Source organism: Ursus americanus, chromosome 32, assembly GCF_024610735.1.
Source record: "Ursus americanus isolate L20-20 chromosome 32, mUrsAme1.1.p, whole genome shotgun sequence".
Classification (NCBI taxonomy): domain Eukaryota; kingdom Metazoa; phylum Chordata; class Mammalia; order Carnivora; family Ursidae; genus Ursus; species Ursus americanus.
The window spans coordinates 28,267,935-28,291,399 of NC_142158.1; the positions used below are offsets into that span (position 1 = coordinate 28,267,935).

Genomic DNA, 23,465 nt, shown 5'->3' on the forward strand with positions numbered 1-23,465 from the left:
GGTATAGCAGTGAGTGACATATCACTGGTGGAGGGCTTCTAAAAGAATTGTTAGAACAAGAAGTTGTAATACTTGACCTTGGGATTTCAATCTCTAATAAAAGATGTGTTCCCCACTATGGCACATAAATTTTTAGACAAGGTATGTTATATGTAAGAGAACTTATGCATGTCTACTTTGAGGGGAAAGTGGGAAAGATTCAAGGAGAAAAAGCTGCCTGTGACTTAGAAGTAAGATAATAATTAAAAATTCAGACTAGGAATGGTAAATTTCACTCAGAGGTGCTCATGAAAATGTAAGTAACAGAACACAGGATTTGAGGCCAGTGAAACTACTCTGCATGATATTATAATGGCGGATACATCCCATTACACATTTATTCAAATGCACAGAATCTACATCAAGAGTGAAGCCTAATGTAAACTACAGACTTTGGGCGATAATAATCTGTCAATGTAGTGTCATCAATTGTAATAAATGTACCACTCTGGTAGGGGATATTGATAGTAGGGGAAGCTGTGCGTAGTTGGGACAAGGATATATGGGAAATCTGTGTACTTTCCATTCAATTTTGCTGTGAACCTAAAACTACTCTAAAATAAAGTGTATTTAAAAAACAACAACAACAACCCGCGGGACGCCTGGGTGGTTCAGTCAGTTAAACGTCTGCCTTTGGCTCTGGTCGTGATCCCAGGGTCCTGGGATGGAGTCTCACATTTAGCTCCTTGCTCAGTGAGGAGCCTGCTTCTCCTTCTGCCTGTCACTCCCCTTGCCTGTGTGCTCTCTCTCAGTTTGAGAAATAAATAAATAATGTTTAAAAAAAATAAAACAGAAAAGGTCAGCAATTAAGATATCAAATGTATGAAATAAAAATTTTAGTGCAAACAAAGTAGATCACCTGAAAATGCACACATGTCCTCAGGAAGAGTTTTTGGCAATAGGCTTTCAAATAAATGTTATATGAATTTAAATGACTCACAAGGTGAGAACCCAGGAATTTAGACATGGTGTGTGTGTGTTTGCACATGTGTGTGTGTGCACGTGTGTGCATGTGTGTGTTATTGAATCCCACGACCAGTGTTCCAGGAAAATATAAATGCTGACCTACTCAGACTCCTTCCCAATGAAATACTGAGGAAAACAAATATAATGGAAGCTGCGTTTTATTAAGGGGATTCATTCATAAGGTCTTCATATAATTTTAAAATAGAATTCAAATTGTTTCTTAAGAAAAGAGCAATTATTTCATTTTATCAGCTAAAAGTTAAAAGTGGATCACCACATGACATTACCGTAAACAAAGTTAGGTATAAGTCCTCATGATATTAAATTAAATGTGATTCTTAAAAAAAATTATTTGAGTTATTTGAATTATTTCTGACTTCTTACATAAAGTATGACTTTATTAATATTTATTATTAGTATCATACTATTTAAAAGATACATAATTAGAAAACCACATTTTTTCAGCAAATAATTTGCAAGAAAAATAGAGAACAGAGAAACTTCATATTAAAAAAAAAGAACTGAACACGTATCAACCAAATGTTAGGCTTTGTTTGGATGCATATTCAAACAAAACAACTGTTAAAAAAATTCTTTTGAGACAATCACAAATTTGAACACTGGCTGTATTAAGAATTTTTTTTTTCCTGATTTTAGGGGTGGTAATGGCAATGTTAAGTTTCTAAAAAGTCATTATATTTTAGATTTTCATAATAAAATATTCATCAAGAACATGACATGACATGTAAGATACCTTGAAAATAATCCAGTATATGTGTAAGAGTAAGTGGGTGGGTTTACAAAATTATCCATGAATTAATAATTATTAAAGACAGACTGTTGACACATGGCACTATTGTCTCTACTACTACATATAGTTGAAACATATAGTTGAAATTTTCCATAAGAAAATAATTTTCAAAAGTATTCCAGGAAAGACAAAGAAAAAAAGATACAGAAGAAGCTTTCTTTTGAAATTATGTTGGTTTTTAAGGTTTCCCTCATTTTTTCCCAATTAGGAAAATGGGAGTATCCAAATCCTCCTCCAGACCATAGACCTCCCAAAAATATAACACTAAAGAATATGTATGTCACAAGCAATAATAGCAAAGGAAAGCAAAGTAATGTTCACTATATTATTGGCTGACCTAAGCCCCAAATTTGCTAACATATACACTAATTTAATTAATAATGCAAAAATAAAAATGGTCTTTGAATACCAGTGTTGTGGTATATACCATACTATGTTCTGAATGTATTAAAATAATGTAAAAGTAGATACATTCATTGTCTTCACAGAATTTACATTCCAGTGGGAAGAAATATACATATATAAAATAATTCCACTAGTGTATAATTATAAACTCTAAGAATTCATAAAGGAAAAGAACAAGGTAACATAAGACTATGTTATTTGGTGTAAGTTAGAGGAGGCTTGAATAAATATCTGAGATGAAATAGACATTGTATAATATGTAAAGCAAAAAACTAATAATAATCCAAATAAAATAGAAATAATGGACTTGAACTATATGTTAGACCAAATGGACCTAATAAACATTTTAGTGATCTAAGTAACATTTTCAAAGAAAGGCATTCAGATGTCCAACTGGTACATGAAAAAGTGTTCAACATCCTTAATCATTAGAGAAACGCAAATTAAAACCACAACGAGATATCACCTCACAACTGTCAGAATGGCTATCATCAAGAAAATAAGAAATAACAAGTGTTGGCAAGAATATGGAGAAAAGGGAACCCTTATACACTGTTGGTGGGAATGTAAATTGGTTCAACTCTATAATATGGGGGTTCCTCAAAAAATTGAGATATCTGCACCTTCATATCCATTGCAAGTTTATTTACCATTGCCAAGACATGGAAAAATTTAAGTGTCCCCTGGTGATGAAGGGATAGAGTAAATGTTATACGCACACACACATATACACATCACACAATGGAATACTACTCAGCCGTAAGAAAGCACGAAATTGTGCCATTTGTGACAACATCGATAGACCTTAAATGCATTACACTAAACAAAATAAGTCAGAGGGAGAAAGACAAATAGCATACATTTTCACTTATATGTGAAATTTAAAAAACAAAACAAATGAAAAAATAAAACCAGACTCCTAGATACAGAGAACAGACTGACTGTTGCCAGAGGAGAGAGGGGTTGGGTGGTGGCCAAAATGGGTAAAAGCGTCAAGAGGAATAAACTTCCAGTTATAAAACAAATAAATCATGAGGATGTAATGTACAGCACAGGCCATTATAGACAGTAATACTGTATTCTTCGTGTGGTGACGTGGTAACTAGATTTATTACACTGATCATATCATATGCATATAAATATTGAATTACTAGGTTGTACACCTGAAACTCATATAATATTGTATGTTGATTATATTTGAATTAATTTTGTATGGTGACAGATGTTAACTAGTATTATTGTAGTGATCATTTCACAAAATATACAAATATTAAATCATGTTGTACACCTGAAAATAATATAATGCTATCTGTCAATTAAACCTCAAGATAAAGGAATGACTGTTTTAACTCTGAAAAAAATGTCTTGACAACAATATTTTGGATATAAAACCAAAAGCACAAGCAACAAAAGCAAAAATAAAGAAGTGGGACTACATAAAATTTTAAAACTTCTGCACAGCCAAACAATCAGCCAAATGCAAGGACAAACTATGGAATGTGAGAAATATTTGTAAACCATCTATCTGACAAGGGGTTGATATAAAGGTGCTCATACAAATCACGAACAAAGAAAACAAACTGATTTAAAAACAGGCAGAGGAGGACTTCCAGGGAAGAGGACAGAGTAGGAGGATCCTAAGCTCACCTCATCCCATGGATACAACTAGATAACATCCACGTCACTGTAAATAACCCAGAAAACCACCTGAAGTCTGGCAGAAAAGACTCTCCACAGCAAAATGAATAGAAGAGGCCACATCCAAGAAGCAAGGAAGGGCAGAGATGCTGTTGGGAGCTAAATGGACCCACAGGGCTGGTCCACAGGAGGAGGGATGCTGTGGGCTCCAAGAAGGGGGAGAAACAGAACTTCCCACCACGCACTCCAGGCATGTGGAACCCACACAGGGAAGACAAATCCCCATAACATTTGACTTTTAAAACCAGAATGACACAATTCTCAGTTCTTATATTCAGTAGGGCTTAACACCTAGAACTTTAAAAAGCAGCAGACTTGGCTCCTGGGGAGCCAGAGGGCAATAGGAAACTGGGTCCTTGCCCTTAAAGAGACAATACAGCACACAACCCTGTGAAGATACAGCATGCAAGCAGCAGTTTGAAAACCACCTGGGGTATACAGGAGGGAGTTTTGTTTACTAATCTCAGAGCATGTGTTGGAGTGGCAGGGATCTTTGGGAGACTTCTTCAAGAACAAAAGAGCTAGTGGGTACCATTTCTATCTCTTGCCCTCCACCCCAGACACACAGACACCTGTAGGAACCAGAGTAGCACCAATACTTGTTACCTAACTTGCTAACAGTGTGCCCCACCTCCACATTCTCCTATGGGCACACCCACTTCAACCAGACCTCAGCATCAGGATTCTTCCACATCAGACATATACAAACCTTGATAATACCTCACACCCTGTCCACCTTCTCATGTGGACCTGCCACCTGCAGGCAAGGAGAACCTCTGCAGATGACTGACCTGAAGGATAGAGCATCCAAAACACAACAACAGAATATACACATCACACACCAGAGACACTCCCTGAAGTGCCAGGCCCTGAACACTATATGGCCTCTTCATAAAGCCATTACTCTCAGGAGCAGGAAATATAGTGGACTATTCTAAGATAGAAAAGAAGGCAGAGGCTTAGACAAAGTGCCAAGATGGAGTACTTTATCCCAAATGGAAGGGCAAGATAAGGTCATGGCCAGAGATCTAAGTGAAACAATATACGTAATATGCCTGACGGAGAATTTAAAGCAACAATCATAAGGATACTCGCTGGACTTGAGAAAAGAATGGAAGACTTCAGGGAGGCCCTAACCACAGAGATAAAAGAGTTAAAAAAGAGTCAGAAATGAAAAATGCAGTAACCGAGATTGGAAACAGGATGGATGCAATGAACACAAGGCTGGAAGAAGAAGAGGAATGAATAAGAGATATAGAACACAAATCAATAGAATATAATGAAGCTGAACAAAAGAGAGAAAGAAGGATTATGGAACACAAGAACAGACAGGGAACTTAGGGAAATTCATGATTCCATAAATGCAATAACACTCCTATTACAGGGGTCCCAGAAGAAGGAGAGAGAGAAGAGGGGGCAGAAAATTTATTTGAGTAAATAATAGCTGAAAACTTCCCTAATCTGAGGAAGAAAACAGACATTTAGATCCAGGAAGCACAGAGAGCTCCCATCAAACTCAACAAAAGCAGCTCAACACCAAGACATATTGTAATTAAATTTGCAAAATATAGCAATAAAAAAATCTTAAAACCAGCAAGACAAGAGAAGTTCGTAACTCACTATAAGGCTAGCTACAGATCTCTCAACAGAAATTTAGCAAGCCACAAGAGAGTGGCATGATATAGTCAACGTGCTGAATGGGAAAAATATGCAGCCAAGAATATTCTATTCAGCAAGGCTGTTGTTCAGAATAGAAAAGAGATAAAGAGTTCCCCAAACAAATACTACAGGAGTTTGTGACCACTAAACCAGCCCTGAAAGAGATATGAAAGGGAGCTTTCTGAGTGGAAAGGAAAGACCAAAAGTGACAAAGACAAGCAAGGATCAGAGAAAATCTACAGAAACAATGACAAAACAAGTAATAAAATGGCAATAAATACATATCTATCAATAGTTACTCTGAATGTGAATGGACTAAATGCTGTAATCAAAAGATGTAAGGTGTCAGAATGGATTAAAAAAACAAAACCTATCTATATGCTGCCTACAAGAGACTACTTTTAGACCTAAACACAACTGCAGATTGAAAGTGAGAGGAATACAGAAACACTTATCATGCAAATGAATGTCAAAAGAAACCCAGAGTAGTAATACTTACAGCGGACTAACTAGATTTTAGTCCAAAGACTGTAACAAGAGATGAAGAAGGACACTATATCATAATAAAGGGGGAAATCCAACAAGAAGATCTACAAATTGTAAATATTTATGCCCCCAACAGGGGAGAATCCAAATATATAAAAAAAATAATAAACATAAAGGAACTAACTGATAATAATACAATAATAGTAGGGGACATTCATCAATGGACAGATCATCCAAGCAGAAAATCAATAAGAGACAATAGCTTAGAGTGACACACTGGACCAGATGGACTTAAGATATATATTCAGAACACTCCATCCTAAAGCAGCAGAATACACATTCTCTTCAAGGGCACATGGGACATTCTCCAGAACAGATCACATACTAGGTCACAATTCAGGCCTCAACAAGTACAAAAATGCTGAGATAGTATCATGCATATTTTCTGACCTCAATGCTATGAAACTGGAAGTTAACCACAAGAAAAAATTTGAAAAGGCCAAAAATTCATGGAGGTTAAACAGCATGCTACTAAACAATGAATGGGTCAACCAGGAAGCCAAAGAAGAAATAACAAATACGTGGAAACAAATGAAAATAAAAACACAATCATCTAAAACCTTTGGGATGTGGCAAAGTGGATCTAAGAGGGAAGTATATGATAATAAAGGCCTACCTTAAGAAGCAAGAAAAATGTCAAATAAACAACCTAACCTTATATCTATAGCAGCCACACCTAAAGGAAAAAGAACAGCACATAAAGCCTAAAGCCCAAAGCAGAAGAAAGTAAATAATAAAGATTAGAGCAGGAATAAGTGATACCGAAACTAAACTAAACTAAACTAAACTAAACTAAAATAAAATAAAATAAAATAAAATAAAATAGAACAGATCAAGGAAACCAGGAGGTGGTTCTTTGGAAAAATCTGTAAAATTGATAAACCCTTAGCCAGAGTTATCAAAAAAGAAAAGAGAAGGGACCCAAATCACAAATAAGAGATCAGAAATAACCAAAACCACAGAAATACAAACAATTATAGGAGAATACTGTGAAAAACTATATGACAACAAATTGAACCTGGAAGAAATGGATAAGTTCCTAGAAACATATTAACTACCAAAACTGAAACAGGAAAAAATAGAGAGCTTAAACAGACCTATAACCAGCAAAGAATTTAATCAGTAATCAAAAATCTCCCAAAAAACAGAAGTCCAAAGCCAGATGGCTTCCCAGGAGAATTCTACCAGACATTTAAAGGAGAGTTAATACCTATTCTTCTCAAACTATTCCGAAAAATACAAATGGAAGGAACACTTGCAAATTCATTCTATGAAGCCAGCATAACCCTGATACCAAAACCAGAGAAAAACTCCACTAAAAAAGAGAACTACAGGCCAAAATCCCTGATGAACGTGGATGCAAAAATCCCCCATAAAATACTAGCACACCAAATCCAACAGTACATTAAAAGAATCATTTCAATCATGATCAAGTGAGATTTATTCCTGGGCTGCAAAGGTGGTTCACTACCCACAAGTCAAACAATGTGATACACCACGTTAATGAAAGAAAGGATAAGAACCATATGATCCTCGCAAAAGATGCTGAAAAAGCATTTAATGAAGTACAACATCCATTCATGATAAAAATCCTCAACAAAGTAGGATTAGAGGGATCATATCTCAACATCATAAAGGCCATATATGAAAAAACCATTCCTAATATCATCTTCAATGGGGAAAAACTGAAAGCTGATCCTCTCTGGTCAGGAAGAAGACAGGAATGTCTACTCTCAGAACTGTTATTTAACATAGTACTGGAAATCCTAGCTATGGCAGTCAGGCACAGAAAGCCATCTAAATTGACTAGGAAGAAGTCAAACTCTCACTATTTGCAGATGACATGATACTCTATATAGAAAACACAAAAGACTCCACAAATAAACTGCTAGAACTAATACACGAATTCAGTAAAGTAGCAGGACACAAAATCAATGTAGAGAAATCTGTTGCATTTCCTTACACCAGTAATAAAGCAGCAGAAAAAGAAATCAAGGAATCAATCCCATTTGCAATTACAGCCAAAATAAGGTGCCTAGGAATAAACCTAACTGAAGAGTTGAAAGACCTTTACTCTGAAAACTATAAGACACTGATGAAAGAAATTGAAGATGGCACAAATGGAAAGACATTCCACGCTCATGGATTGGAAAAGGAAATATTGTTAAAAAGTCTATATTTCCCAAAGCAATCTACACAATTATTGAAGTCCCTATCAAAATACCAACAGCATTTTTTTCACAGAGCTAAAACAAACAGTCCTATAATTTGAGTGGAACCACAAAAGACCCTGAATGGCCAAAGCAACCTTGAAAAAGAAGAGCAAAGCTGGGGGCATCACAGATCTGGACTTCAAGGTATATTATAAAGCTGTAGTGATAAAAACAGTATGGTATTGGCACAAAAACAGACACATAGATCAATGGAACAGAATAGAAAACCCAGAAATGAACCCACAACTGTATGGTCAATTAATCTTTGACAAAGCAGGAAAGAATATCCAATGGGAAAAAGACAGTATCTTCAACAAATGTTAGAAAATTGGACAGCAACATGCAAAAGGATGAAATTGGATCATTTTCTTACACCACACACAAAGTAAATTCAGGATGGATTAAGGATCTAAATGTGAGAAAATAAACCATTAAAATCCTAGACGAAACATAGGCAGCAACCTCTTTAATATCGGCCACAGCAATAAATTAACAACACAAGAAACAGCAGGTGTTGAGGATACAGAGAAAGAGGAACGCTCTTATACTGTTGGTGGGAATGCAAACTGGTACAGCCACTCTAGAAAACAGCATGAAGTTTCCTAAAGAAGTTAAAAATGGAATTACCCTACAATCCAGCAATTGCACTACGAAGTACCCAAAGAATACAAAAATACTAATTTGGAGGGATACATGCACCCCAATGTTCATAGCAACATTATCAACAATAGCCAAATTATAGAAAGGCACAAATGTCCATTGATTGATGAATGAATAAAGAATATGTGGTATATATACACAATGGAACATCACTCAGTCATAAAAAAAATGAAATCTTGCCATTTGCAACAATGTGGACAGAGCTAAAGAGTTTATGCTAAGTGAAACAAGTTGGTCAGAGAAAGACAAATACCATACGATTCCATTCATATGTGGAATTTAAGAAACAAAATGAACAAAGAAAAAAGAGGAAACCAAAAAACAGGCCCTTAACCATAGAGAATAAACAGAAAGTTACCAGAGGGAAGGGGGGGTGGGCAGTTGGGTGAAATCAGCGTTGGGGATTAAGACTACACTTAACCATGATGGGCACTGAGTAATGTACAGAATTGTTAAATCAATGTATTACCCACGTGAAACTATATAATACTGTATGTTAACCATACTGAGTTAAAATTTAAAACAAAATAAATGTAGCTTTGAAGACCACAATTTAAAAATGGGCAGAGGAACTGAATAGATATTTTTCCAAAGAAGACATACAAATTGCCAGCAGTACGTATAAAGATATTCAACTTAGGTAATCATCAGGGAAATGCAAATCAAAAGTACAATTAAATACCAGCTCACACCTATTAGAATGATTGTTATCAGAAAGACAAGAGATAAGTTCTGGTAAGGATGTGGAGAAAAGGAAACCTTGTGCACTCTTGGAAGGAATGTAAATTGGTATGGTATAGCCACTATAGAAAGCAGTACAGAGGTTCCTTGAAAAATTAAAAATAGAACTACTGTATCATCCCGCAATCTCACTTCTGGGTGTATATTAAAAGGAAATGAAAACTGGATATCAAAGTAATATCGGCACTCCCATATCTTTTGCAGCATTGTTCATATCTTACCACAATAGCTAAGATATGAAAATATTCTAAGTATATCCACAGATGAATTGATAAAGAAGATGTGGTATATATTTACAATGGAATTCAGCCATGAATAAGAAGGAATACTGCCATTTGATTGAAAGTAAGACCGCATACTCACAACCAGTAGGTTATTCTAGGACACCCATACATTTTTTCCTCCAAGGAATAAACCTAATAAGACTCAGCTCTTTTTATTAGCAAACTTGTTTGTAAAGGCTGTTCTTATTTTGATTAAATTATCAATTAAAGATTATGTTCCCCAGTGAAATGTGGGAGCAAAGAATAGTTGTTTCTATGAAACACTCACTGGACAGAAGGAAGAAGACTCTGATCCTCTCATTAAAAGGATACCTGGCTGGCTTCCTTGGTGGAGCATGCAACACGTGATTACAGAGTTATGAGTTTGAGCCCCACATTGGGTATAGAGATTACTTAAAAATAAAACCTTAAAAAAAAAAAAAACAAAAAGAAGGAACCTTCTTGCATGGGACCAGGATGACAATGCTGACCTGTAAGAATGTCCTAAAATACACTCTACCACTTACCACCACAATAGGGCTTATGTTTCAACTAGAAAAATCAGAGCTCAATGTTTCCCTAAACTCTGAATCTGGTTTAATCTCTAGACCTACTTCTTGACTTTGCAGGGTCAAAAACAAATGGTTACATACAGAGAAGAAGGGCTCCCTGGACACCTAGCACAATTCCTTCCCATTTCCCCAAGAGTGTCACTCCCTCTTGACTCCCATAAGGAATGACAATGCCCATGCTGAGGAAGATGACAAAACCAGTACAAAACCTCTGACCACTGAGCATCTTGTTCAAGGCAGATTCAGACAATGACCTTGGGAGCAAAATCCTGAATGTCAGTATTTGTCCACACTTCATAGTGCCAATGTCTGATGACCTGCATCACAGCCTGGACTATGAAAGACAAAGGCATCAAGGAAGCCTCATTCTCCGTTCTGACCTTGTCCCGCAGAGAGAAGGACCTGCCATTGGTTACTCAGACCCATTAAGCAAGTGGGAGAGCAGGGAGGAGAGATGCCTGCTACTCATTGGCATCACCCTTCATAACCTCAGAGAAAAGTTCCCAGCCACATGTCTTAATAACAAAACCTGGAGACTGAGATGGAGACCACCATTCATGCTGGGCCCACATCAAAGGAGCCACAGTGTATAGTGACCTCCTTACCACCTGGGAAGAGAATGCTATCAGGAATCAACAATTCACTATGTTCACGGACAAGGGGAACCCTATCCTCTGAGAATCCTAGCTCAGCAATGCCATTAGGAGAATGTGCAGGAGACAAGGGGTGGGACGGTTGTGAGCTGGTACCCCAAAAAGGGACTCTAGAAGCAGAGGGAACTCTGCCGCTTATCCCCTGGGGTCCATGATATAAGAACAAACTGCCCCTTGTGCCACTCCACTGTGATGGGCTCTGGAGGGTGCTCCACACGGCAGGTATGGACATATTTCCACTGGGGCATCATCTGCAGCATCACCAACATCTGGAAGGTCCAATCCCTCTCCCTAATAAAAGAGGTGGATGCAAGGATAGCTCTCTGCACCCCATGCGCATGAGGATGTTTTTGAGAGGTGTGCATGTCACTCAGGCTTGGCCAATCAGAATCTTTCCTGAAATTGTTCAAACTTTGGTAGATACTGTAGAATCACACAATGGAAACAGACAGACACATGCACACACAGAAACAAAGATGAGATAAGATGAGAGACAATGAGAAAGAGAGATGCAGACAGTGGAGAGAGAGGCAAAAAGAAACAGAGATAAAGGATCCAGATAAATAATGACAACAGTACAGATAGAAACAGAAAGAGAGACAAGCAGAGAGGCGGTGAAAGAGTGAGAGACACAACAGGGACAGAGATGCAGAGACAGACATAAAAAGATGCAGAGACACCCCTATGTTGACTGCAGCATTATTCACGATAGTCAAGATATGAAAGCAGCCCGTGTGTCCATTGATAGATGAATGGATAAAGAAGGTGAGGCATATATATATATATATATACATATATAATGCAATATGACTCTACCATAAGAGTATTAGATCTTACCATCTGCAACAACATGGGTGGATCCTGACAGTATTAGATTAAGTGAAATAAATCAAAGAAAAACAAATACTGTATCATTTCACTTATATGTGGAATCTATAGAACAAAACGAATGAACAAAGAAACAAAAAAACAGAATCAGACTTGTAAATACAGAAGACAAACTAGGGATTGCCACAGGAGAGATGGATGGGAGGATAGGCAAAATAGGTGAAGAGGATTCAGAGGTACAAAATTCCAGTTATAAAAGAAGTAAGTCATGGAGAGAAAAGGCCAATATAGTCGATAATAAGGTGACAGATGGTGACTACACCTATCGTGGTAGCATTGAGTAACGTGCAGAATTGTCAAATCACTGTGTTCTACACCAGATACTAACATAACATTGTATGTCAACTATCCTACAACAATAAAGAAATAAAATATAATAAAAAGATGCAGAGAGACACACCGAAAGAAATATAAGGGACAAGGAGAGACACACAGAAAGCAAGGTGCACACACAGAGATAAAATGGAAACAGAAGAGAGAGATGAAGATCTCACCGAATGTCTAGATCTCGTCACTTCTGAAATCAACTTGACCCCAAACCTCCTTGTAACAGCAACAAAATAACCTTGAGTTGGGTTTCTGTCATGTGAAACCACAAACAGTACTTTTATTGCTAGTTATACTTTTTCAAAATAAAAATGGACCTTGATCAATGTGATTTGCCAAGACATATTTGAAACATCACTGTGGTTCTCTGTGGCACCAGCGCCCACTATATCTGTACCTGGATAATTCCACTATCAGCTTACACACACTATACTCACCAACCCTAAAGAGGGGCCGGCACACCCTTAGGCCATTGCACTGAACAATGCTAAATACCCATGAAGGATGTGACTATTGAATTGATTTTCTATCTTCTCTGCCTGCTTGTCACCTGGCACCCCGGATGCCTCTAGTCTCCCTTCAAGGAGCAGTATGTCCTTTCATTCTGCTCTGGTTTCCTGCCTCTACCCAGTTAAGAAAACACAGGATACAGCGAACTCAAAATCATGTAAAATCTCTACATTCAGCTAAAAGGCTTCAATGAGCTCCTCTTGCACAATCGGAGGAGGAAGAATGGAGACAGAAAAGCCCTTGGGGCTGGAGTACATGCTGCTGGCAGGGAGCGCACAGGCAGAGGCTCCGAGGCCAGTGCAGAAGCAGCATCACAGCCACATCCTTGGGGCAGGGGTCACAGGGGGTGACCGGGCGACTGCACCAGAGGCACTGTAGGACTCTGATCTATGTGGGGGACAGGTGGTCAGGCAGCTGGGAATTCTGGACAAGGAGAGGCAGGCATTACAGGAGACAGAATCCCAGGTATCCTCAGGCGTCAGCGCAGGAGCCCTGTCGAAAAGAGAGTGATCAGCCCAGGGGACCCTGAGGGACGTGCTCTCTCCCCTCCTCTCAGGGCCACTGCGGCATCAGAGAAAGCTGAGGTCTAGGACATATTGTCATCACCTCCCCCAATATCTCTGTAAAGGTGAAATCAACTCAAGGGAACATGGCACTCCAGCTGCACACAGATATGTGCCAGCCAATGGAGCAGCTGTGACCCTTTAGGGGGATATTAAGGTTTTAATAAGTGTAATGATAACTCACCTTTTCGCACCACTAGTAGCCTTTCATTTCTAAATTCACACAGGCAGTAGCTACCAATACGTAACACAACGTGGGCATCATCCTGGTGTCTAGCACCCAAGATGTGGCTCTGGCTCCAAGTTTCACAGAAAGATACCACCAAAGTTATGGCTTGGTGCTGGAGAGCAACTCTGGATCTGCTACAGAAACTGGGCAAACGTCTCCCCTAACTCTTGTCCTCTGTAGCAGGGACTAGGCCCTGAACTGAGACCATTGTGCCCAGTGCACTCACCTCATGATCTTCCCTCTCTCACCTGTGCCCAAACCCCCACTGAATCAGAGCAGAAAAAGTACCTGTTGGGGGAGACCCACGAGGTCCTGCAAAAAGAAGTGAGAGAAAAAGGTCTCATTACACAAATAGCCAGTCTCACACTCACCCCAAAGGGAGGTGAGATAAACAACTTAATTGGAATTTTACTTTCTCCCTACCCATCAACCACAAGAGCTTAACTGCCCTAAGCTAAAATCCCCCAAAATGAATGACGCGGTCCCTAGAAGGAAGGGAAGCAGATGCTCTGACCCTCTGAAATCTTTCAGAAAGGAGCCAGTGAGACAATGATGAACTGTAAGAAAGCCCTAGAACATACTCCACCTGTAACCTCTGTGATAAGGCTCCTTTTCAACCAGTAACATCAGATTCCAAAGCCTCCCCCTAGGTTGTTTCATGTCCTCCCACCACCAGTCCAGCCTCCTAACTTTCAGGGTCAGAAGGAAAGCGCTACATCTAGAGGTCAGCGCCTCCACCCCCCACCCCCACCCCCCGAGCAGAGGGCCTCAGGCAGAGCCCTTCTTCCCCATTTCCCCAGAGTGCCTTACCTTTCTGGCTCCTGTGACGGATGATAAGGCCCAGCCCAAGGAAGATCAGCCCCAGCACAAAGCCTCCGATGCCACTCAGCATCTTGCTCCGGGCAGATTCAGACTGTGCCCCTGGGGAGCAGAGCCTGAGTGTCAGCGTTGTCCCCACAACCCACAGGGTCCCTTTGGGGAGCGTGAAGTCCAGTCTGAGGCAAAGGAGGTACAGGTGCCAGGGGAAACTAGTGCTTCCTTCTGAGCACCCCTGGGGGAGGGAAGGACCCACTAAGAGATCCTTGCACAGGGTGGGTATGTGAGAGAGAGGGGGAACCTGAAACCCACTCCTCCAGACACACCCATAACCTCAGACTCCAAGACCCCAGTCACCAGCCAGAGGAGTAAATGCTTCAGAGCTGCAGGGCTGGGTTGTGGGGCCAGGTGTGGAGAACAATCTCCCTAGTATCTAGAAAGACAGTGAGATCAAGAGTCTTCTGTTGCCCCTGCCATGGGACAAGAGGCTCTCATCTCCTGGGATAGCCAACTCAGTCGCACCATCAAGGATGAGGAATAGAATGGGACGGGCGGGACGAAGCTCTGTCTTGTGCGGCCCACAGTGAAAGGAAACAGACTGGCCCTTACGCCACTCCACCGTGATGGGGCTCTGGAGGCTGGGATGCTCCACATGGCAGGTGTAGACATCTCCTCGCTGGGGAGTCATTTCCAGCATCACCAGGATCTGGAAGGTCCAGTCCCCATTCCTAATAAGTGGAGTGGACACGACACCAGCTGTCTCTTCCTGGTCATTCCGAAACCACCGAACTTTGATCTGGCCTGGGTAGAAATCTGTCACTGAGCAGACCAGCAGATTGTGGTGGTTCAGAACCTCCGTCCTGGATGGGGAGATGGTCACTGTAGGTTCCACTGAGGGGAGTAACAGACAAGAAAAGACACTGAGATGTGAGACTACACGGCAGGTCTCCCCGTACAAGAGTCCTCTCTTGGTACCAGGGTGGAAAGATCCCTGGATTCCAAGTCTTGGATTAGGATCTGAGCTTGGCCACTTTATTAGTTTAAAGAAACACATGAGTCCGCTTACTTTTCATTCTGATGAAATAACAGTAATCATTCTATGAATGTTATTCTGTCGATACTAACTGACAAAATGAAGCATTTTTAAATTGTAGATTGCTGTATTACACAGGACACTTTTCATAACATTTTTAAAAATAAAATTAATAAATCAGGACTTCTTTCCTTCCACACCTATTGACATATAACATGGTTGCTAATCCCTAACACCCAAGGTAGTTAGTTGTGAAATTAAATGGCATAATACAGATGGTGTGTGATAAGGTATTTGTCTAGAAATAGGTGCTTATTGTCTAGAAATAGTTGCAAGTGGGGCGCCTGGGTGGCACAGCGGTTAAGCGTCTGCTTTCGGCTAAGGGCGTGATCCCGGTGTTGTAGGATCGAGCCCCACATCAGGTTCCTCCGCTATGTGCATGCTTCTTCCTCTCCCACTCCCCCTGCTTGTGTTCCCTCTCTCGCTGGCTGTCTCTATCTCTGTCAAATAAATAAATAAAATCTTTAAAAAAAAATAAAAAGAAATAGGTGCAAGTAACTTGCAGAATGTCTACCCCTGAAGTGTATGGTGATGCCTGGAGGAGGGGATGCTGAGGGACGGAGGATAGGCAGGGTTCAGGCCAAAGGAAACCTGAAACAGTTTTTATTCAAAAATTTAATAGCATCAATTTATTGACTCTAAAACTTCAGCTCTTTCTAATTTGACATTTAATGAGATTTTCTAAGAACTTAAAATTCTGCCTTAAACACCATTCAAATATTGTTTAAATTTTAATAAACACTTCTTTCTTAGACTTTGCATTCACAAACTGTAACTTAAGACCCAAGTCACAAGGTTTACATTAAAGCATTAAGCAAAATAATAAAGACTGCTACAGTCAGACTTTAAGGTTTATTTAGCCTTCTATTTTCTCTTGAGCCTAAGTGGACGGGCAGCCGAATACATTTATTCATTAATTCCACAGAGGATTGCACTCACACTAAGTGCCAGTCGCCCTGTCAGGTACTAGGCAGACAAGAATAAGGCAGTTCCTCGCCTCAAAGAAGTCCAGGGCCAGTGACAGCCGTTTAAGAAACAATTAAGATGAATCACAATCTCAAACCAAAAAGTGAAATTTGGCATGCCACGACCCTAACGTATTTACCACGTGTGCAAGGTGCCCTCCCCCCCCACCAGGCCCAGACCCCTAAGCTTCGCAGGGGCCAGGACTTCTCAGTGCAGGACCCGGGAGGGGACAGGGGGCTCACTGGGCTCCGCTTAGCGAAAGGTGGGGAGGGAGAGACCACTGTTAAGTAGGGGGCCGGGGAGGCTCAGAAGTGGCAGAAACAGCAGAGGAAGCGCAGCCTCACTGCCTCTGCAGGGAATGGCGGAGGTCTGCGGGGTCGGTCCCCCAGCTCGGCCCCGCGTCCCCGCCCCTCCGTCGCCCGACGCGCCCCGCCTCCCGGTCCCCGCGCGAGAGGCCGCCGCCAGCCGGCTGGGTCCCGCCCCTCCCCGCGCGGAGACTCCGCAGGCGGAAGGGGGCGCCGCGGGGCGCGAACGGCCTGGCTCACCTCGCCGCTGCAGGATGAACCTGTCCTCAATCTGGTAGTTGTGTCTGCACACCGTGTCCACCTCGGCCCGCTTCCGCTCCATGAAGTCCTTCTGCTGGTTCAAGTACTCAGCGATGGGCCGCCCCAGCTCCGTCACCGCCCGGTGCTCCCCCACGTCGTCGTCGTAGTGCACGTACTCCTCCCGGTTATAGATGTATCTGTTCAGGTACCGCACCCGCTCCGTCCCGTTGGTGAAGTAGCACTCGCACTTAAACTGGAGCACGAAATCCTCTGCGGGGAATCACCGCGGGTCAGTCAGATCTCCACCGCTTAGACCAAACCACAGCCACCAGCCCGGCAGGCCTTGTGCTGCACTACCAGGCGGCCTGATGAACCCAAAGGCCTCCCACCTTGGATGCCTGTCACTCAGGCCCTGAGAATCCTCTTTCCCAGGCCAGCCTGCCCTCCTCCCAGGGCTTCCAGAACTGCCTTCACACAGGAATGGGAGGGAAGAAAGCCTCTCTCTAGGGACAAGCCCTGGGACCTGTGAGCCCTGCCTGAGCTTAGGACTCAGTAAAACAGGGCAGTCGGGTTGATTTTACATCCGTCCCTGTACTTGGATCAGGATGTTCTCGCATGAAATCCCATTTCCTTTAGAACTCCGGAGAACCTCAGAGACAAGTGTCCACTAAGCACAAGAGTTCAAGGGAATGAGGAGAGAGGTGCAGAATTGAGCTTGACCTCGTCTGACAAGCATATTCTCTTAGTCCCCTGCAAGGGCCTTCCTTCTAATGCCTGAGTTTCCTTCTAATACACTGAGTTTCTGTCACACCCACCCAACTGCAGTGTGAGATTTGCTCACTCCTGCAAAGCTAAAAGGAACACACACCTTCCAAGTCCTAGAGAGAAACATTTTATTCATGGAAAGAACACAGTCTTGAGATTGAGATAAAATAGATTCCAATTAAATCCTGCCACTTACCAGCTTGGGTATGTTACTAAACAGAGTACCCATATCATACATATAATTTGTAAAACAGAAGTCATAATCCCTACACATAGGGGTGTTAGGAAGATCCAGAGAGAATTTATATTATACGAATCCTGTGGCTGAAATGGTTTCTAGGTATGTGCTATTTCTCTTCTCTACATTCTCCTTTCTCCTAAATTCAGTCCACCATCAACTCAAGTCTCTGAATCCCACACAAGTTACTATCTGACCATAAACTAGTGAAACTTGAACTTAAGTCTCAAAGTCTCTGGGCATTCAGTCAGCTTCACTCAAATACCAAGAGTTTCTGTCCACACGCACTCCACTCAGAATCAGGAATGTACAATCCTTTTTGTCAAATACCAAGACTACAGAGACCAGTGCTGCCCTACATTTCTCCAACACAGAATCCCATAGGTGTAAACTAGACAAGGTCTTAGGGGACCCTGAAATGAAAAACCCTGCTGTGATTCTTATTTTCTTATTTTCAAAATATTCTTATTTTCAAAAATAACCCAAATGTCACTTTGTCCCGTCAGTGGTAGCAGATGGACACTTCGCTTCCTGCTCCCCATTATAACATCCCCAGGATGGATTGAGCCCATGGGATGGGGAATGTCCTCATCCTTAGAAGTGGAAATGAGAACGTAACAGAGCTGTCTACCCCAAAGAGAGGAAACCTGTGATAAAAGACTGTATTCTGAGATCACAGAACCTTCCACACTCCAGCCCAAAGGTTCTTCAGAGCCTGTTCCCCAGAGCTCCGGCTCGGGGAGCAGGTGCCCTGCACTTACGTGGAGAGTCTCTGCCCTCAGCCGCTGGGATGCTCAGCAGCACCAGGATCATCATCACAGCTGCTGTCCAGAGGCCTCTGGGGATCCACGGAGCCGTCTTCCCAGACGTCACTGGGAACAAAGGAAAAAAGGAGTGGTAGTCAACACAGCTCCTACCTGGTGGCTCTCAAGTACTCACTTCAGAGAATAAAAACCTGTGACTCTTCCATCCACAGTAGGATTGGAGAGTCCTTCGGAAGGAAACCAATCAGCCTTGGAGCTGACATACCTCATCTGTCTCGGGGCAGACATTTTTTGATGAAGGTTCTCAGTTTTTATGAAGGTTCTCAGTCCTAGGTTCAGAATCCCTAGGAAATGAGCCAATCAGCACTGGAGCTGAAACACCTCATCTGTCTCTGGGCAGACATTTTTTATGAAGGTTCTTACCCCAATTTTTTATGAAGATTCTCAGCTTGGCAGTATGTCTTCATCAAATTACACTAGTGAACATTTGAGGTGAAGATTTTCTCCTACTTATAGAAATTCTAAAGATTGAATGCCTTAGGGGTTTAAGGAACTGAATGAAAAGAGACTCAAGAGTAGACATCTTTGTGACATTTGGGATTTTTAATTCGTATACCTGGGATTTTTGTAGGAAAAAAGTGGGATCATATTTCAGGGAACAGAAAATTATAGTCTCAGAGATGTTCACTTCTATTATCGTAGACACTCTGAGGTGCCTTAAACTGTGGTGGGAAGAGCACAGTTCTTAGGAGGAAATGGTATTGAGCTGCAGTTCTGCCAGGAACAGGCTTTATGAGGGTCAGCAAATTACTGAACCTCAATTGCCTCCGGCTCCTCTTTGTAAAATGCAGATCACATTTCATGCATTTTATATCCAGAGCACCGTATATACAAACTTAAGACTAATATGACTTGTTTAATATTGTAAAATGTTCCTCAGCTGCCATGTGTTGGGAATATCAAGTTAATATGTGGAGCAAGAAAACAAGCTAAAAAAAAAAAAAAGTGACACCCAGCCCTGTGGGCATGTGGTTCTTCATTAGGCAAGAATCTTTTACATTTGTGGTCTTTGACTGAAAGTATTTGAAAAGTTAAGCTCACTTTTAAGCACATTCATCCTATGTCAGCAAAGGCACAATCCGCAAACATTCACAGCATCAGACAGGATCACATTCAGTTACAAGGGTGGAGAGCAAAAGATGTGGAGAAGCATATCCTGGGGCCTGAATAGTGTTACTGAGGGAGCAGACGTTAGAGTTACAGACTGTGTACAGACGTGGCATTTACTGGGCCAGCCCTAAGTTATCAAACTGTGAATGGCAGCAGTAGTGATGTGTGTTTTCTACCAGATCTATTATTTATCAGGCTCCTCTGGCCCATGAGTAGGGTCAGTTCTAAATGGTTATAGGGCAATTAGAACAGGGTGTGGCAATATTAATAAACAAAACATTAAGTATCTGCCTCTCTTTTCTCCCTCCTTCTGTCTCTTCCCTATATTTTAGCTTCTCCTTTTATAAGAGAGGCTGGGATCTGAAAGCAGAATATGAGGAGGGCACCGGGTAAAAAGAAATAGAGCAGAGACAACAAGAAGTTTCCATTAGTGGCACATGAAAGCAGTGAGTCATTCCAGTATTCTATACTAGGTGCCTGGTTCCAGAGCACCTGAGACTTAGTCCCTGGGCTTCCACTGGCAGTGGTGTACTTAGGATCAGGGTAACTCCAGAATAAGGAGGGTTTCCATGGTGGGACGGAAGGAGAAAGGAGGAACATCAAACTCAGAGCTGGAATAGGGTTGGGGGTCAAGGAACCACAGTCAAAAGGGGGCCTGGAAGGGGCGCCTGGGTGGCACAGCGGTTAAGCATCTGCCTTCGGCTCAGGGCGTGATCCCGGCGTTATGGGATCGAGCCCCACATCAGGCTCCTCCGCTAGGAGCCTGCTTCTTCCTCTCCCACTCCCCCTGCTTGTATTCCCTCTCTCGCTGGCTGTCTCTATCCTGTCGAATAAATAAATAAAATCTTTAAAAAAAAAAAAGGGGGACCTGGAAGGTACATTATTCCCCTCCACCCCACCTCAGTGTCCCTCAGAATAAATGGAGAACTCTGGCCCATCCCTTCCCTCTTGTCCTCAGGGGAAATTCTCTCCACTCTATTGTGGGTCTGTGTGGTAGAGGCTGTGTCAGACCAGGGCATCGTCCAGTCTCACAGGCCTCTTCACACAGACTTTTCAAGGAGCAACAAAAGTGTCAGCTTAGAACCCTTTTTCTGATTGGCTAAAACCTCAACTGCAAGGCTCTGGCTCAGGCTTCTGCCAGCTGCCTCCCCCTGAACCAGTCAGCATTCTCTACATTTTCTAGAGCTCTCTGTGCTACTCATACTCTGTTGCATTACTCAGGGCTGCCACTGCTGGCCTGGCCTGAGAGGAAGGCAGCTCATATACCTGATTCAAGGGCTTACCTCAGTCACCCTGCTGGGCCTCTGTGGAGGCGGGGCACGTAGGATGAAGGTAGTATGTACCCCATGTGGGTAGTCAATGCCATCAAGAAATAGTCATGAAATGGGTCAACAGTAAGGAGACTCTCCCCAGGGGACATCCTCTGTACCTCAGGATGAAAAACAAAAGTTTTGGACTCTGTAGAAATTCAGAGAGAAGTCATCATCTCTGGTCAGCATGCCTTGGAATCTGTGCTTGGTCAGTGGACTTAATTGTGAACATAATATTAACAATCACCTGTGACCAGAAGGGCCATCCAGGACCTCATTCTGCATTTAATTCAGGAATTAAAAAATGTTCTATATTCTGGGGCGCCTGGGTAGCGCAGTCATTAAGCGTCTGCCTTCGGCTCAGGGCGTGATCCCGGCGTGCCGGGATCGAGTCCCACATCGGGCTCCTCCGCTGGGAGCCTGCTTCTTCCTCTCCCACTCCCCCTGCTTGTGTTCCCCCTCTCGCTGGCTGTCTCTCTGTCACATAAATAAATAAAAACTTAAAAAAAATGTTCTATATTCTGAAATATTCTGTGACTCCCTTAATGCCAGTAGTAATGTAATAGATAATAGAAATACTGCCCCACAATATTATTTCCCTTTAATGAAAATTTACCAAGCAATTGCCCCTAAATTTTTCTAAATCTTTATAAAGCTGCTTACATATGTCCCCTATATCAACCCAGTTACATGAATTTTCAATGACACATATAAAGCAGGCCCTTGCTCTTAGCACAGTTATCTTTTTAAAGTCACATTTTAGAAATCTGAAGCAGATTGGCCACGGATAAACCATTTCAGGTCTGAAAGTCTTAGTTTGCTTCATTTGTAGGAAGAATACACACCTCACTGGACCACTGTCACGAACACAGATATAATTTGTAGAAGTCCTCTGTAATCTATGCTGAGCTACACACACATTAGTTTTTAATATAATAGTAGTGAGCTCATTTTTTTCACATCATTAACAAAGACAGAAAAATCTTCTTATTTCTCATCTCTCCTCAGATGACAGACTCACGATAGTTTTGAATCCCTGCCTCTTACTTCTTCAGTACGGAGAGAAAGGGAGCAGAAAGTACAGTAGACATATTTAACCTTGACTCCACTTCGGGTCCCCTCTCTGAAGTGCCACGAATAGCACTGGACAGAACTACCATTTCAGCTATGATTTCAGGTCTCAGAATCTGGTCCTCCTCTCAGTGTGCTCACAAATGTGGAAACGTGAGAGCAAAACACAGAGTCTCAATACAAACTGAGGAAAGAAGAAGAAAGTGCATACAGCTTTGTGGGCTATGTGGGGAATTGTGGCACTCAACTAGGTTCGACTGAGAGGAAGAGGGACCGGCCACTTCTCACTGTGACTTCTGACAAATGTCTAAAAGCCCCATCCTGTGCCACATGCCCGAGTGCCCTATATTCCTCACCTCCATGATCACGAGTCCCCCTCTGTCTGAGCTCTGGCACATACATCTATGTAGTCTCATTTCCCATAGTTCTGTCTTCCCCAAAACCCAACAGATGTCAGATGGTGGGTAATGTCACGTAATATTTTTTACACACCCACACAGTTAAAGTCCTAGGTTTCAAAGGTGAACATGCATGGATCCTACCTTCTAAGAGGTCACACATTGGAGGGGAGATATATGGGGGGAAAAATAAAAGAGAAAACTTTGTAACAGCCACTAAAGGGCAATGTGAAATCGTGCTAACAGCAAGACCCCACAGTGTTGAAGGTTCAGGATACGCTTGAAACTACTAAACAGTAATGGTGTCCATTAGTTCAATTATTTTCTTTTCTCTTGGAAAGCGTTGGCAACATAGGACTAGAAGATGATGATTATTGGTAGATTTATTCACGAATAATAATTTTTCAAGATGCGAATGAGGAGTTTTTGGTGTACAGGTCATGAGAGAGTTGAAAGTCAAGCTTTTCAGGTGTGTCTCTTAGAGGAGTTGATGGCTCAGCAGATAAAGGGCTGTGTTCATTTCAGGCAAAAAGGCTTAGGTGAGTGCAGGGGTGGGTAGGACACTCACAGCATATGGTTTGGTGTG

The 23,465-nt window shown here is 41.8% G+C and overlaps 1 protein-coding gene across 1 annotated transcript; it reads right to left on the reverse strand.

The window, feature by feature from the left end:
* Positions 1-1,147: 1,147 nt before the first annotated feature.
* Positions 1,148-19,126, reverse strand: LOC148107339 (HLA class II histocompatibility antigen, DQ beta 1 chain-like). Its single transcript, XM_087858125.1, has 6 exons — positions 18,928-19,126; positions 17,164-17,433; positions 15,169-15,450; positions 14,554-14,664; positions 14,032-14,055; positions 1,148-13,443 (listed from the first exon to the last, which is right to left on the reverse strand). Exons 1-6 carry the CDS (start codon positions 18,980-18,982, stop codon positions 13,430-13,432), a joined length of 756 nt encoding a protein of 251 aa, XP_087714251.1. The 5' UTR covers positions 18,983-19,126; the 3' UTR covers positions 1,148-13,429.
* Between the last annotated feature and the right edge of the window lie 4,339 nt (positions 19,127-23,465).